This window comes from Primulina eburnea, chromosome 11, assembly GCF_022965805.1.
Source record: "Primulina eburnea isolate SZY01 chromosome 11, ASM2296580v1, whole genome shotgun sequence".
Classification (NCBI taxonomy): Eukaryota; Viridiplantae; Streptophyta; class Magnoliopsida; order Lamiales; family Gesneriaceae; genus Primulina; species Primulina eburnea.
The window spans coordinates 8,275,074-8,293,306 of NC_133111.1; the positions used below are offsets into that span (position 1 = coordinate 8,275,074).

Sequence of the window (18,233 nt, forward strand, 5' to 3'; positions counted from 1 at the left end):
CCCAAAACCAAATTTTATTTTTTCGGGTTGAACCATATCGAGTTGGCGAGTCGTGCATGATTTTGACACCCCTACTAACTCGTATTCTAAGGTTATGAAATTACGAAAATACATTTTCAAAAAACTAATTTTGTTTTATTTCGTTGGCAAAAAACCTTAGGTACGCGTAGATCTCACGTGTCGGTTTCTTATTGGGTGACTCGGGAAATTTCAAACAAAAAATAATTCCGAAAAATCCCACCCGGATAATCCTTCATCCGAACCAATCCCACTCTGAACTGATCTCCATGTTCTCTGTAATGGCGGTCGTTACTTCAGTATCAATCACTGCTATCGCTCAGTCATCCGACCGGAAATTCCATACTCTGCCCCCTTTGAATTTCAACGCTGCTAGGTTTTGCGGTGTGGTGTCGTATGAATCGTGCAGTTTTCGTGCTTGGAGTTCGAGTTCCCGCATTGTGGTTCATTGCATGTCCACTACCACAGGCAGGTTTCAGCAATTTTTTAATTCAATTTGATGCTGAATTCTATTGGTTTTCTGAAATTGCTGCAAGGGAGTGTGTGAAGCTTCACAATGCTCCGTGATAGAGTGATAATTTTCATTACAAAATTTTAGATGTAACGAATTAGTGAAAATAAGAGATTAAGGAGAATGGTATACTGTAGCCAACACTGAATTCAGAATTGGATGTACAAGTTGAAGGCAGTTTTTTTTTTTTTTTTTTTTGCCTGTGATTGACTTGTTCTTTTTGTTCTATGCTTTTCACGTAGAAATTAGACCGATTGAGTTTATAATGGCTTTTTGTTTGTGCATAAATTAACGGTTGAGAGGTGCCAATTTGTGGTTCTACTCTGACGACCAGATGACATTTTTAGTGATCTTGTTGTTGCCTCGTATGTTAACTCCAATTGCTGTACTTGAGTGTAAATATTTCGAAGAGTAATCTATCATAGATTCTTAAACGTGGTAATAATAATATTACATGATTGTTCTGATTTTCCTCATTCTTTTCTTGATGAATTTTTTATTCGGTTTAGGTTTACTCTAGGGTGGCTTCTGAAATTTTATCTGGAAATACTTTACTTTTCAGATGTGCCTCCTGTGTCCGAAACAAAGCTCAATTTCTTGAAGGCTTATAAAAGACCAATTCCAAGTATATACAACACTGTACTGCAAGAGCTGATTGTTCAGCAGCATTTGATGAGATACAAGAGGTCATACCGGTACAATCCAGTGTTTGCACTTGGCTTTGTGACTGTGTATGATCAACTCATGGATGGTTACCCAAGTGATGAGGATCGGGATGCCATTTTCAAAGCTTACGTCGAGGCTCTAAAGGAGGATCCTGCCCAATACAGGCTGGTGTAAAATATTTTGCAGTTCATTTGCCATTACCATTTTTGTTTTAGTTGGGTTCCTTTACTTCTGATGCAACTCAAGTTCAAAATGGATAACTATACTTCAAAGTTAATGGGTAATTTCAATTTTGATTGTACATTATTTATCTAGAACTATGAGAGTGTCTTCTGTGCCACAGACTTGATATTGGTAAATTATGAATATTATTTAATTTATCAAAACTTTGTCTAAAAGTTTTTTTTTTTTTTTCTATATAGAAAAATACCTTTTGCTATCTTTGGGACAGACTTCTCTCGGATTTCAAGCGATTAGTATAATTTCTTGTAGCATTTTTATACGACAGGGCCGATGCTGTGAAAATAGAAGAATGGGCCCGTGCTCAATCTTCTAGCACCTTAGTTGATTTTGGATCAAGAGAAGGAGAAGTTGAAGGCTATTTGAAAGATATTGCAGAAAGAGCGGGGAGCACAGGAAGTTTCAGCTACAGCCGCTTCTTTGCTGTTGGTCTTTTCCGCCTGCTTGAGTTAGCAAATGCCACTGAGCCAACCGTATTAGAAAAGGTGAGATTCTTTGCCTATTGTTGCTACTCTGGTTGTAGGTATTCTTCCACATAGTGCTTATAAAGTAACTTCCTGAAGGGCACATTTAGCTGAGGATTGAGAAGATGTTTCAGTTCGTGGATGTGTTTGCGAAGCCTGTTAAACATCTCCATATTGGTAGTGTGTGCCGAGTCTAGACAAAACCATATGCGAACAGTCGGTGCCTGATTATTGATGTTTCCAGTAATCATAAAATATGCAAAACCTGAAGCTAAAATTTTATTTGCCATGAAATTTGATTTTATCGGAAAGTTCATCTCTTGAGAAGTCCCCTTACGGTAAGCACACACTAAATTAAAGGTGCTGTGGATATGGGGAACGCCCATCTTGCTTTACTTTCTTTCTTAGATCTATTCCGATAGCCCAACAGCTTTCTTTCTTTATGCTTCGGAGTCATTCATGGGCAACTCAAACTGGAATATGGAAGAACTTTAGAGGGGATGCATCAAGACTATCCTCATTCCCCTGGCACCACCTAGAAGAACAGGCTATTGATGACTTCTCATTGTTTTAGTTTCCCAGTTCGTAATTGTAAAAGTACTACCTTGTTTGTCATCGCATTTTTTTTAAACCAAAATCAAGACATGGGCTGAGATGGCGGGGCCAATACCATGAATGAGTTTATTGAAATCACCAAATCAGTTTATTAATAAACACATAAATTGCCGTGCAACTGAGGAAATATGAATGTAGCCTCAGGCCATTATTATCACATTAAAGAGAAAAAAAATTATACAAATGAGTATTTGCATTCAGTGTAATGTTATATATTTTTTTATGCTTGGCAGCTTTGTGCCGCTCTAAATGTGAATAAGAAAAGCGTGGATCGGGATCTTGATGTCTATCGCAATTTGCTTTCCAAACTGGTTCAAGCAAAAGAACTTTTAAAAGAGTATGTCGACAGGTAAAAGGTTCTCTTCGTCAAATGTCTTAATATTAGCTGTTCATCCATTGTATAAATGCTTTAAATTAATTTGAACTGGTTATGTCTTTCGCTACTCCTAGATTTCGTTCTTTTTATGGGATTATTTTCTTTTTTTCAATAATTTAGCAAGGATATCGATTCAAGTGTAAATCACTTCCTCATTCTCAGGCTGCTTATTTCTAGTTATCATTTTATGATTTTCCTTTTGGAGTTTATACCTGTATTCGTCAATATGCTCGTCAGTGGCACAAGCTTTCTCCTCGCAAATTAGCATGCCCTTTTAATAACACATCCTCCACTTATATTTGGTTTCAGGGAGAAAAAGAAACTCGAAGCACGGGCGGAAGAATCTCAGAAAGCTAACGAGGCTGTCAAAAAATTTTGAGTTGAGTACCAATCTGCTGACCGGTAAATAGTATGCTTCTGTTACTTTCGAACGACTGCAGAGAAGAATGGCAAGGATCAAATTTAAGACAAGCGTTTTATTATCCAAAGTTCCAGTAGATGTTCGAATAGAGGCCACATCAGATGGGAAGACTTTGGAATCTGGAGGTTTTACGTACATCCTGATGATATTATCGACTGCTAGCATCTATAGAACCTTGTATTTTTTTTTTTTTTTTGTGTACAATGAAATTTAATTTTAATATGTTGAATGGCATTCAGTATCAAAAGGAATTTCAGTATACTTTGTTGCACTGAATGTCATTTAGTTTTTTTAGCTAAGAACCCTATATATTTAGGACGATGCACCAAATTGCTTTCGATACCTTGCGTCAGAGCTAGAAACTTATTAATGGAATGTGAAAAATAGAAGTTCAAAAATTTCTATAACACAGAGGAGAACTAAATCACTTTTTCCTTTTCGATATAGGAAAATATACATGTCCATAGAAAAACTTACGAAGAAGAGGAGTAATGGTTCCTGCTGAACCTTCTCAGCTACTGCAGATGCGCCCGTTTGAGTAATCGCATTGGCCTTCCATGTTCTTTTGTATAGTCTTGAATGATTAATGATCGATAAGCACGTCTCATCCCTCTGAGAGGAAAACTAGGAAGAGGAAACCATAAGCAGAGGACATTGATGCATGCATATCTACAATAATCCAGATTTCAGAATATCAAATCGGCTAAATTAGGAGAAATCACATTCCATCGTACCTAAACAGTACAAAACTTCCTACAAGTCATCTTCTTTGCGAGTACTCCTGCCTAATGTATCACTTGACTGCAAGAATAACCAGGAAACATAACATAATAAATAGACATTTAGTGCTTCAACCATAGATCAATTTTTTTATCAAATAAATAGTTCAGAACAACTTACGGAGCAGTCAAAATGTGCTTGATCCGGCTATCTTCTGCATCATCAAATGGCCTACCTGGTGCATCAGGAAATAATTTTCCTCTAATATCCCTTTAAAAGAGATCCCTCATTTCACCAGTAGTCAGCACATGAACAACTTCCATCCCTAAAATGATGAAAACGTTGGACATCTCTGACAATTATCATTCTCTTTGTGGCCTTTGAGATATATTTAGCAGCAGAATGACAATCATCACACATTCTTAGGTTTTTGATCACACGGATTGGTGTTCCTGGAGGTGTTTTCATCAGTCCATATGATATAGCTAACTTCTCACTATGGTAACTGAGATAATCCTCTTTTTGTTCGTCTTCCACATCGTGCAACTCAGAAGCTGTATCTGGAAGATAACCTAGAGATTTAATCTCATCCAACAGTTTGTTTACATTTTCACGAATCTGAACGGATTCCACATGTTTGTTATCGTCTGAAACAAATATATGCGTGTCATTTCTTATTTCTATCCAGCTCAGTCCAGGCTCTTTCTTTATCTTCCTTTGTCTCGTCACCTTTCGTACTACCACCACTTTATCCCATCTCTTTGCTTTCGCATGCAGATTTGACATCAAAATATATGTTCCTACATCATTGGGGTTCATATGCAGCACAATTTCTGCAACTCTTTTTCCCAAACCATAATTCCGGTGAACATAACATGCATTAAGCAAAGTTCTCCACGCAACGACATCCCATCTTATTGGTTTTGATCTCATAAAGTTATCAGCCTCATCAAGCCTTCCTGACCTGCACAGAAGCCCCACAATACAGGTGTAATGCTCTAATCCAGGTTCAATGCCGATCTCTGGCATCATATGATCCATATAGTAAAACCCTTCATCTACCCTACCTAAGGAGGCACAAGCAGATAACACCCCAACAAAAGTTACATAATTTGGTCGTCGTTTTGCTGCTAACATCTGTTGAAACACAGTCAAGGCCTCCTCACCAAGTCCGTGGTTGGAGCAACCAGAAATCATTGAGTTCCAAGATATGACATCCGGAAATAAGATATGTCTGAAAGCAATTTGAGCATCTTCAATTAGGCCACACCTCGAATACATGTAAATCACAGCATTTCCCACATTAGTGTAATAATTCATCCCTATCTTCTCGACGCGTGCATGTAATAATTTACCGCATCCAACAGCTGACAAACCAGCACATGAGTTCAAAAGCACGGCAAACGTGTATTCATTTGGAACAACATCTTCAAGATCCATATGAGCAAGCTGTTTCAGTGCTTCTTCGAAGCGCTCATTCTGCATATAAGCTGATAATAGTGAAGTCCAGGTAACCACATTTTTATTTTGCAAGTTGTCGAAAACTTTCCTCATGGAATATATTTCACCACATTTTCCATACATATCTATGGTGGCACTACCGATAAACAAATCACAATCCACACCAATCTTCGATACTATGTTGTGAATCTGTCTGCCCAAATATAAATCCTTGAAGAGAGTACAGAATCCGAAGACATTAACAAATGTTATCATGTCCCACTCTTTAATCTCACATTCACCCATCATCATGCCCAGAACATCTGATGCTTCCTTCATATACCCTTGATCTAATAGACCACTTAAAAGAGAATTATAGGTACAAATATCCGATCGAGGAGCTGAATCCAAAACCTGCATAGCCTCTTTCACAGCAGACCACGTTGAATACAACAATACAAGCACATTCTTTACATATGAGTGAATCATCAATCCAGATTTCAGAGCATAGCCATGGCATTGTCGACCTTCATCAAGAAACCCACGTTTAGAACAACACGAAATAACAGTTGCTAGAATAAACTTATTTGGTCCCAGTTTATCCTCTTTGACCATGTTTCTACACAGCATAAGAACCTCTGCTTCAGAACCGTGGTGCAAATATCCAGCCATTAAACTACCCCATGAAACAATATTCTTTTTCAACATTTTATCAAATAGTTGGCGTGCAGTCACTGTTTCACCAAATTTTGAGTAAAGATTGATCAAAGAGTTCTTCTCCATTACATGGTCTCTTGATAACCGATTGGATATAATCAACTGGGCATGAATGCTTTTACCGAGTTTGAAGTTTTTAACATTTGATGAAGCTTTTAAAAACTTTCTTATGTCCTTGAGGTTTAACATGGCCCGAGTCTATGAAAAGGGAATTCAAATTTTGACATCACCAAGTCGCAAATTATACCCAATGATATGCACAAATCAAGATAGATGCTTTCAAGAAATTGAGATGTCTCTGACTCCAACTCATCAAGCACATTGAAAGGAACGAATTTCGAGGAAAGTTCAGAAGCCAAACTAACGGTATTTTCATCTAAATATATTTTGTTATACATTTTTTTCGATTGCAAGGACAAGTACAAATGTTACAAATGACTCTACACAACACAATATTCATTCGTTAGAAATTCATTCTCCAATCGACGATACATACAATTTCTTGTTAAAAATAAATAACACATATATTTTATCGAATATTTTATACAATTATTATATTGGTCATCATTTGTTAAAAAAATCGATACATGCAATAAAACAAATTAAACTATATATCATAATCTACAAATCAGAAATATTTTCCAATTAAAAAAATTAATACATATAATAAAACAATTAAACTATATATCATAAATTCATAATCTGGAAAACGGAAATATTTTCCAACACTTAATTAATTAACATAAGATATAAAAAATTGAAATCTGAACTAGATATAATAAGATTCAAAATATGAAATCTGAAGTTTAATACCTCAAAAACAGGAAGACGGGTCGTCGGAGAAGACACAAACACGCCGATATAGAAGCCAGACAAGAAAAGGTAGTGAAAAAATGAGTTCGAAGTGGGCGAATATATTGGCATTTAGCGACAGTTTTAGACAAAACCGTCGCCAATAGCGACGGGTTTTATCAAAAATCGTTAATAATCTGACATCGGCGACGGTTTTATAACTGTCGCTAATTAGCGACAGTATCTAATAACTGACGCTAAGTTAATTTGCGACAGTTAATTTTACCAGTGTCGCTAGCGGCGACGGTTTCTAACCGTCGCTAATGACAAAACCGTCGCCAAAATTTGACCATCGCTAACCTGTTTTGTTTTGTTTTGTTTTTTTTTTTTGGTGTTGTAGAGGTTCAATGATTAATGAATTCAATAAAACATATAATTTTTCAGAAAAGATGAGAACCACATAAATGGATCAACGAGTAATGACGGAATTTCGGGTCGAATAGTCGAGGGATTGTAGTGATTGACACTGATAAACAGCCTTCATAACAAAGAAAATCGGTGTTTTCTTATCCATTTCATATAATTTTCTGTAAAATATGGAGTTTAGAGTCTCAGTTTGTTCACCGTTCCGATTCCGACAATGTGTTTAACAAGCGGGCATAGAAACTATTTCATTTGCATTTGAATTTGTTGCAAGAAAAAGTGACACATATCAGAAGAAGAACAGACATATATGCCTACAACTTTTGACAAAAATGATACATGCACCGTCTCAACTTTAGAAATTGAGATGCGTACACGTTTCTTCTTTTGAATATCGGCTCCCGATACAATCATCAATGGTATGAGAAATACTATAGATAGCGGTGATTGAGGTCCTAAGCACACACCTCATAAGAAAATTATACATCATCTATCGAGAGGACGGAGTGCTTAGAAGACTTCAACCGGAAGGAAAATCAGAGAAATCAAAATTTTTCAATGGTCAGAAGTAACACTCGATTTATTTCTGCATATTGATTATCATGTTTATATACGTGCAGAAACATGATTTGTAGAAAGAATTCTAACATTTGGTATCAGAGCCATGATACCTCTGTCTTGAAAATATTTGTTTTCATATAATGAAATTTTGGGAAAATAATTTTAAGTTTTACGTAAGAAACTGAAATTTAAAGGACGGACATATAATATTAAGAAACTTACTTGAAAATTTGTTCCCGGTTGCACCTTGAAGTCTTTAAAATGGCAAAAACTTGTATGAGACGGTCTCACGGGTCGTATTCGTGAGACGGATCTCTTATTTGGATCATCCATGAAAAAGTATTACTTTTTATGCTAAGAGTATTACTTTTTATTGTGAATATGGGTAGGGTTGACCCGTCTCACATATTAAGATCCGTGAGACGGTCTCACATGAGACTCACTCCTTTAAAATATACAGTTTTCTGAATTTTGAAATTTTTTGAGAGAACAAAATAATAATACAAATGTTTCTAAAAAAAATTCGGAGAAGATGAAGAGATGCCTTTGTGATATAATGGAGATGCCTTCGTATTTCAAAGGCAACATTTCACATCATATCACGTGAAGACTTCAGAGATATTAAATGTTATGCAAGTTTTTAATTTTTTAAAATAAAATAAATAATAATAATAAATAAATAATTAATGCGAGATCCACAATTAATTAATACGGAACCCACACATTTATTTGACAATTAAGCATTGTCGATTTTTGTTTATAATTATATTTAATATAAAAATAATAATAATAACTAAATAAATAATGATTAATGTGTTATTAAGTTATATGTATAATTCTGTATACATATAACATTTGGTTAAATAATTTGTACACATTAAAATAAGTCCAATTTCGACGTAATTTCTAATACATGTTTAGAAATTATTTTTTGCATTTTAGATATAATGTCAAATATTATAGATAAATGTTTGATGTGTACAAGCAAATTTAATATTATGTTTGCATTTATTCCTGAAATTTAAAATGCAAATAATATTGAAAAATAATTGGTACATCAATATTCACATTGTGTTCATGTTAAATTATATTAAGTTATTTCTAATTTGAAATGAACATATCAAGTAAGATATGGATATAATATTTTAAAATATTTCAGATGTTCACAAATGAACAAATAATCCTCACTTTATCATTATTCTGATAAAAGAGAAAAACTGGTGAGGAGTCCACATTTTTTATGTAAATATGATCCTCAATTTATCACTACTCTGATTGAACGTATTTGTTCATATTAAGTAAAAATGTGAATATAAAATTATTTAATTAAAAAATTTGGCTTATAAAGATTCATATAAATGTGGATAATTAAAGTGAATAATAATTATAAGGTGCATGAGAAAACATGATATGGGGGAGTTCTTCATAGATCGGTTTAAATTGCCTTGACTTGTCACTGGTCTCCCTGATGAATGTTGCTCTGACTAGGAGTTAGGTATTTAAAAGGCCTTAGCACTACCTATCTTTCCTGGAAGCATTCTTGAAATTTTTTGATTATTTTATTAAATAATTATTATATAAAGTATTAAAGTAAAGCCAAAATTTTGTCCAGTGAACCGTATAATTTTAAATAATTTAGGAATAGCCACAACATCTTTAATTATGGAAAATTATGCATTAAGTGGATTTGGATCACATAATGGACATCAATTGTAATAATTATATAAACATAATAAATTTTGCCCACATAGATTTTTATTATATTTATATAACTAAATAAGCTAAAATACCAAATTATATTTTTCTTATTTTACCCACAGGAGTTAAGGAAAATACAATTTGATAGTTTTATCATAAAGTTACAGAAATCTTATTGAATTAAATTTTTAGCCCATAGACAAATTTTATGTTACTAGATTTTTTTTAAAAAAAAACATGAATTACATTGGTAAAACATGATATTGTCTCAAAATTTTAAGCATATGATATTTTGTGCAGTTATGCAATCTGCGAGTTTTTCTGATATGAAATGTGACATTCCCGAACTAAAGGGTGATAAATATAAAATATGGAAAGAAATAATTCTTCTTCAATTGGGGTGGATGGATATTGATTATGCTATACGGAAAGACGAACCATCTGCTATTACTGAAAACATCATTCCGGATGATGTTGATCTTTATGAAAAATGAAAGCGATCTAATCTACTCTGCGTAATGTTCATAAAGACCAAAATCACTGCTGGTATGCATGGTTCTGTCGACCAGCATAATAATGTCAAAGAATTACTGAAGGCTGTTGATGAACAGTTTCAGTCATCAGATAAGACACTTGCCAGTACCCTAATTATGAATTCTTTTCATTAAGGCTCACCAGTGTGAGAGGTGTGCGACAGCACATCATGAAGATGCGGGACATAACGGCTCGACTAAAAATGCTAGAAGTGGAAATGTCTGAAACTTTTCTTATGCAATACATTTTATGTACTATTCCACAACAATATGGACCCTTCAAAATTTTTTACAACACACATAAAGATAAATGGTCAATCAATAAATTATTTACCATGTGTGTTCAAGAGGAAGGAATGTTGTTAATGGAAACGAGTGATAATGTATTTATGACTACACAAGGAAAGTATAAGAAGCAAGCCAAAGTCAAGAGAAAAGGAAAATGAATAATTCCACCCCAACCTGAAATTAAGAAAGAATCAAAGTGTTTCTCCTGTAAAAAAAAACGGGACAAATGAAGAAGGATTGCAATAAATTTAAGGACTTTCTTGAAAAGAATGGTTATACGAGTTACGATTGAGGAACGTTGACCGATGGCTGAAAAATAAAAAATGTTTTTATTAAATAATTGTTTTTTATAATTTAAAATATGATTGATGTTTTTTCATATTTTTGAAAATATGGGTTTTGAGGTGATTTTATACGTCGAGACGTAAATTTTATCTGTGTTGGTTTTTCAGCAAAAATAAGAACTTATGGGCAACCCGACTAATAAATTCACAAATTTTATTAAACAAAATTAATTTTTATATATTAATTAAACAATAATGGGCTTAATTGGGCTTAATTAACTTCTTAATGGGCCTAAACTTTTGCTAATATTTTTAATTAATATTTAAAGCTAAACCCCACCCCATAATCCCTAAAACACACGGCCCCCTCCCCAACAATTTACAAACCCTCCCCCACCAAGCAGAAACACACGTACACACAAGGAAAATTAAGGGGAAAAGAAAAGCATCAAGTTTGCAAGGGTTTCAAGCCGTCGTTCTCTCGTCGCCGTTCTTCGCAATCGTCAACGTTTATTTCGTGCGTTAACAACGGAAAGGCACACCATATTCTCCTTTTACTCATCATCACACCATATTATGTAATTATGTTTGAAATTGCATGAAAATGAGTTGCACCTTTGAAGATTTTCGTATTTGAATCTTACATGATTTTTAAAACATGTATTTTGATCCAAAAACCATGAATTACATGTACCTAAGGGGCTGCCATGATTAGGATTTGTAGGGTCATGTTTTACACAAGTAGGGTCCTATAACACCCCAAAAGGCTGCACAACAAATAGAAACAAGCTGGAACCACTTCTCACGGTTTGGGGGTGTCAAGGATCGGTTTATGGTTAGGTTGCATGGCCTAGCTTGGGTCACAACTTGGTCTCGGTTTGTGTCAGAAGAAGATTCTAGCCATGATAGGACTCGAGACAAGAGGCTGGGGAGGAATCCTAGCAAGCTAGGACTCCACCCGAGAGCAAGCAAGGAGTAGTGCAGGTTTTAGCTGATGCAAGGAAGAAGGGCTCGGTCAGGGAGGTTTGGGCTGGGCTGGGTTGGGCTAGGTCTTTGGGGTCCTAATAGAGTGCACAAGGGTCTGGGCAGGGCCTGGTGCGTCTTGGGTGCATTGTGGCTCAAGGGAACGTGAAGAAGAGCATGGGGACTAGTTATGCGCGAGGCTGCTGTGATGTTTTGGTGGCTCGTTGCATGGGGTCCAAGGCTTGGGCTGGGTCTGGGAATGGTATATGGAAGGTTAAGGTCAGGTGGGCTCGATGGTGGCTCGGTTGGAAGTGTCCTAGGTAGGCTAGGAGTCCTTATGTGCTTAGGGGGCTCTCACACACACACACACGTGCCGAATTGGGTCAAGTTTCAGTAGGTTTTTTAGCGGGCCAGAGCTAGTTCTTCGGGCTGGGCTTGGTCAGGAGGGTGCCTAGGTGGGTTGTCTCGGGTTTGACTCGAGGTGGCTCGACCGTGGCTCGAGTAAATTGGGAGATGGCTCGGGTGGTTCGATAATGGGTCATATTTCGAATTTAATAAGAAAAAAATGGAACCATGGGTCCACGGTACGGTTCATGGCTCACAAGGGTAGAATGAGTAATAAAAATGTTATGTTTAAAATTTGGGATCAAAATAATGAGTTTGGATTTCTCCGAGACTTAATTGCTCCACGAAACGTTAATTAAAGAATTAATTGAAACGCCTAGATTATGCTTTATAAAATTATGAAAAATTATATGTAAGCTCAAATAATTATTAAAAGTCTAATTTTTTAATTTTGGAATTTTATATTAAGTTTTGGGTTAATTCGGGATTTAAAATACCTTAATATGTTATATTTTAAGATTAATTTAAATGTCATCGATTTAAGCCAAATAAAAATATGAAAAAAATTCTTGTAAGCTTAAATAATTATTTGGAACATGTTAGAGTCAATGAAATTAAGAAAATATCAAAAACGTGAAATTTTATGTCTAGGGATAAAACGGTAATTTTACACCCAGAAATTAGTAAACTTCATGGCAGTGTCCTAAATGCTGTTTTATGTGCTAATATTATTTTCAATAGTTATGGATGTTTATGGAATTTTATATGTTAAAATGATTATTTTAATGTTTATGAATTTTATATGTTTATGATTTAATACGTCAAAATGTTATTTTAAATGATTTGATGCTAAAATGTCATTTTAAATGTTTATGGATTTTTAATATGTTAAAATGTTATTTTAAATTATTATGGGTTTTATGATTAAACGATAACGTTAAAAGATATGTTACATGCTTGTTTTTAAAAGGAAAATGATATTAAAATGCATGATTTTATAAAGTGATGAAATGTTAAACATTGGAGGAGGTGAAATAATTGTGACTATTGAAGATATGAGGATAAGAATGGGGATATCGTGAGGGAAAAGACCCGGAGGTAGTCCATTTATGGGAGAAGGCCCCACAGGTAGCCCGACGATTGTATTTCCATTCGATGAGGATATGTCAAGGCTCAGTTGACGAGAAAGTGTCGCTGATGTCCCCGCCGCCCAGTACTGTGGTTACATGTTGATGGATCCATCAAATTTTTGAGGATGTGAAAATTCATAATTAGCGATCTGAATTCAATAAAAAGAGAAAATGTTTATGCTCATTATGAAATGATATATGTTATGAAATGAGGAAAATGAAAAATGTTGAGGTTTAAGTTCTTCATGTTCATATGAATATGTTTATGATGATAAAAAAATGTTTACGAAAATATTTATGAAAATGTCTATGAAAAGGTTAGGGAAATGTGTATGTTTAAAGTTGATGCTTAGTGAAAATGTTTATGAAAATGGTTATGTTTAAAGTTTATGCATCTCCATGAAAATTTTATTTTAAGTACAAATATTTTTACTTTTCTATGTGATCTGTATATGTATTACTTGTTATCATTATTATGGTGTGTTGAGTATTTAGACTCACTAAGTGTGATGCAGATGATTATGTTAATAATGTTAATGGAGGTCTTGATGGTTGACTTTGTTGGACTGAAAGTGCACATAACCCGAGTATCGACGCTAGTTTTCTGGACTAGTTATGATTTATGAATATGAGTTATGTTAAAGATATTTTTATGACTTGATTTATGTTTATGAGAGATTTTTAAGAGGTTATAATATGTTCTATACTTTTCAAATAATGTTTTTATGTTTGGTAAAACGTTTGACGATTTTATGATTCAAACTATTTTCCTTTTATTTTCAAATGGTAGTTGAGTATTTTATTTTAAAAATGGTGTCAAGGTATTTTAAAGTATATACATGTACATTTTGAATTATGGAGATTAAGGAGGAAAAAAAATTTCTAGCATGTTTTAAGAAAACGAGTAGCAGACGTTTCAGATTCTGATTCTACAATCCATGTTACAAATACCTTGCAGGGTATACAAAACCTAAGGAAGCCAATAGAAATGAATGGAGCATCTATTCAGGAAACAAGATGTCTTCGCATGTGGAGGCTATTGAGACTTGCTGCCTTATATTGGATAGCAGTTTTATTTTAAAATTGGAAAAGACATTTTATGTTCCTAGTTTTTCTAGGAATTTAATTTCAATTTTAAAACTTGTACCCCTTGTTTATTCATTTCAGTTTATGGATAAATCAATAAATTTGTTTTATAAATCAAATCTTATTGGAAATAGTACAATAGTTAATGGTCTTTTTTCTAAATCTTTACAAAATAATAACACCACTATGTATGTTCAAGGAGGTATTAAAAAATGTGTTATAAATGAAGATTCCTCTATATTGTGTCACAGGAGATTGAGACACATCTCCATAGAGAGAATTAAAAGATTAGTAAATGATGGAGTACTCGGTACTTTAGATTTTACTGATTTTGAGACTTGTGTGGACTGTATTAAGGGAAATCAGACTAATAAATCTAAAAAAGGTGCCAAGAGGAGTACAAAAATATTAGAAATCATACATTTAGATATTTGTTATCCAGATATGGACATGAAAAGTCCAAAATATTTCATCTCCTTCATTGATGATTATTCACGATACATGTATATCTACATGCTTCATAACAAAAACGAAGCACTAGAAGCCTTTAAGGTTTTTAAGGCTGAAGTAGAAAAGCAATGTGGAAAACAAATTAAGATTGTGAAAACTGATAGAGGTGGAGAATAACGCTAGATACACTGAGAATGGACAAGCACCTGGTCCGTTTGCGAAGTTTCTCCAAGAACATGGTATTGTTGCCCAATATACTATGTCTGGTTCTCCGGACCAAAATTTCGTAGCTGAGAGGAGAAACCGAACTTATTGGACATGGTGAAGAGCATGTTTAGTAGCTCTAAAATTCCTAAATCCTTGTGGACTGAAGCTCTTAAGACAGCTGTTTATATATTAAACCGATTTACAACTAAGGTTGTCCCAAAGACGCTATTTGAGTTATTAAAAGGTTGGAAACCGAGTTTGCAACATATACGCGTTTGGAGTTGTCCTTCTGAAATAAGAGTTTATAACCCACGTGAAAAGAAACTGGACCCAAGAATTATAAGTGGATATTTCATTAGGTATACCGAAAATTCCAAAGGTTACAGATTCTATTGTCCATCTCACAACACTAGAATTGTGGAATCAAGAAATGCAAAATTTCTTGAGAATGATTTGATTAGTCGGATTGATCATTCAAATGACATAGTTCTTGAGAAGATTACATTAATTCACAACCCTCTTATTCAAATGATAGATTGGTCGTTATTCACACCTCTCAAGACCAAATGGTGTTAGAAAACCGATTACCAAAGTTCCACAAATCGCTGATGAAAATCCAGTAGATCAAGGTGTTAATGAAGAACAACAAGAAATTGTTGATCAACCAAACAACCTTAGGAGATCTACTAGAATAAGAAGAACATCAATATCTAGTGATTATGTTGTGTATTTACAAGAATCGAACTTTAACATCAGAGCCGAAATGATCCTGAAACTTTTTTACAAGCCATGAGTTGTAATGAGTCAAAACTATGGTTTAATGCTATGAAAGAAGAGATGAATTCTATGGCAGTTAATGGAGTTTGGGATCTTGTTCAGTTGCCTGATGGTGTAAAAGCCATTGAATGTAAATGAGTCTTCAAAACTAAGAAAGACTCATTAGGCAACATTGAAAGGTATAAAGCAAGACTCGTTGCTAAAGGATTCACTCAGCAGGAAGGAATCAATTATAATGAGGCTTTTTCTCCTGTATCTAAAAAAGATTCTCTTCGTATCATTCTTGCATTAATTGCACATTTTGACTTAGATTTATAACAAATGGATGTGAAAATGAATTTTCTCAATGGAAAACTAGAGGAAGAGGTTTATATAAAACAACCTGAAGGATTCTTCTCTAGTAATGGTGAGCAATTGGTTTGTAAGCTTAATAAATCTATATATGGATTGAAACAAGCTTTCCGTAAATGGTATTTGAAATTTAACGATGTTATCTCTTCATTTGGATTCTTAGAGAATATCATGGATCAATATATATACCAGAAGGTCAGTGGGAGCAAGATTTGTTTCCTTATTCTATATGTGGATGATATATTACTTGCAACCAATGATAAGGGTCTGTTATATGAAGTGAAACAATTTTTCTCTAAAAACTTTGTTATGAAGGATGTGGACGATGCATCTTATGTCATTAGCATTAAGATACATAGAGACAGAATTCGAGGTATTCTAGGTCTGTCTCAAGAAACCTATATCAACAAAGTTTTAGAGAGATATCGGATGAAAGATTGTACACCAAGTATAGCTCCCGTTGTGAAAGGCGATAAATTCAATTTGAGCCAATGCCCAAAGAATGATCTAGAGCGGGAACAAATGAAAAACATTCCTTATGCTTCTGCTGTCGGAAGATTACTGTATGCTCAGGTTTGCACTAGACCTGACATTGCATTTGTTGTTGGAATGTTGGGAAGATATCAGAGTAATCCAATTTTAGACCATTGGAAAGCTGCAAAGAAAGTAATGAGGTACCTTCAAGGGACCAAAGATTTTATGTTTATGTTCTGAAGAACTGAGAATTTGGAAATAATTGACTACTCTGATTCAGACTACACTGGCTGCATTGATTCACGAAAATCCACTTCAGGATATATTTTTATACTAGCTGGTGGAGCTGTATCTTGGAGAAGTGCAAAACAGACATTGACTACTACTTCCACTATGGAAGCTGCGTTCGTATCTTGTTTTGAGGTAACTGTTAGAGTAGGTGCCCGTCGAGCCAAGTGTTGGCCGAGTGTTCACAATGAAACTCTATGTATAAGCAATCTTTATTTTATAATATTTGAAATTATTATTTTGGCAAATCTTTATCTGTATACCCATGCTAGTTGCATAGATAAAGACCATGAATATACAAATAGTAGAAAGAATATGAGATGCTCATATGATGAGTATCATGAAACTCATATTTGGAATACTGTATATTCTATACAGTTCCTAGTCGATTCAGCCGCCGCTAAGAAGGATATAGGCCGCTAGAGTTCGAGACTAGTATATGCGATGTGAGTACCATGTTTCATTGGTAGGGGACATTGTGATGTCCGAGCATGCAGATAGGTGCTCCTTGTAGAGTGCACTGAACAACCCTCCATAAAGGACTTTCCAAGTGGTTCTCACTTATCGAGTGGAAACGTCCTAGTTTATAGTTGTACACCATTAGTCCTTATGACCCGGGACAACATTGAGACTCTATGTGCTAGAATTACACTTTGACTTGTTTACCGACTCTCAAGGGGTCATCAGGTGGCAAGGTTGGGTGTTCTTCGAAACACATAGGAGTCGATGCATTGTAGTCGGGGATTCACCGCTTACCTTCGGGTATGGATATCCTATGTGTTCTCATGCATGTGTAGGTTGAAATCTCTGATCAGAGTATGGTGGTAATTATGAAAGGGGTTTCATAAGATTACACCATCGATGCAACTACGACATGACACATAGTATCGATTCATTGACAACTCTCGATAAACCAATGGTTGTCGAATCGGTCGGGATATATGAGTTGAAGGGACCGTACTGTACGCTAACCATAATTGAATGGTTCTTGCAGGCACTATCATTTGATACCTAGGGAATCATGTAAACGATGCTGCTAGGCGTTTAACATGGTTGGTTGGGTACTATCAGACTTGAGTTCTGACATTCTTGTTATCAAGGAGTTGATAAGTAAGAATGGAGCAATTGGGGTATGCTCATATAAGGACATGTTTAGTCCGAATCACATAGAGATGTGAACCCACGGCTAGTTGTATCAGTGAACCATTGAGGGCCACACAAGTACTAGCTTTCTAGATCCCGTTGAGAAGTAAAATAGTTCAAAGTGTTGAACGGCTTATAAAGGAGTTTATAAGCATAAGGAAAATTAGAAGTATGACTTCTATAAAAGAGAAATAGTTCAATGTGTTGAACGGCTTATAAAGGAGTTTATAAGCGTAAAGAAAAATTAGAAGT

At 34.8% G+C, this 18,233-nt stretch overlaps 2 protein-coding genes across 5 annotated transcripts; one reads left to right on the forward strand and one right to left on the reverse strand.

Moving 5' to 3' along the window:
- Positions 1-230: 230 nt before the first annotated feature.
- Positions 231-3,582, forward strand: LOC140804267 (protein THYLAKOID FORMATION1, chloroplastic-like). Its single transcript, XM_073160158.1, has 5 exons — positions 231-486; positions 1,092-1,359; positions 1,704-1,920; positions 2,748-2,863; positions 3,200-3,582. Exons 1-5 carry the CDS (start codon positions 288-290, stop codon positions 3,267-3,269), a joined length of 870 nt encoding a protein of 289 aa, XP_073016259.1. The 5' UTR covers positions 231-287; the 3' UTR covers positions 3,270-3,582.
- Positions 3,583-3,705: 123 nt separating this feature from the next.
- LOC140804265 (pentatricopeptide repeat-containing protein At5g39680) lies at positions 3,706-6,507 on the reverse strand. Of its 4 annotated transcripts, none has more exons than XM_073160157.1 (3): positions 4,212-6,507; positions 4,046-4,112; positions 3,706-3,923 (listed from the first exon to the last, which is right to left on the reverse strand). In XM_073160157.1, exon 1 carries the CDS (start codon positions 6,375-6,377, stop codon positions 4,323-4,325), a length of 2,055 nt encoding a protein of 684 aa, XP_073016258.1. In that variant the 5' UTR covers positions 6,378-6,507; the 3' UTR covers positions 3,706-3,923; positions 4,046-4,112; positions 4,212-4,322. The 4 variants fall into 4 exon arrangements, with proteins under 4 accessions (XP_073016258.1, XP_073016257.1, XP_073016256.1 ...); XM_073160156.1 differs by having other exon boundaries at positions 3,706-3,935; XM_073160155.1 differs by having other exon boundaries at positions 3,706-3,980.
- Between the last annotated feature and the right edge of the window lie 11,726 nt (positions 6,508-18,233).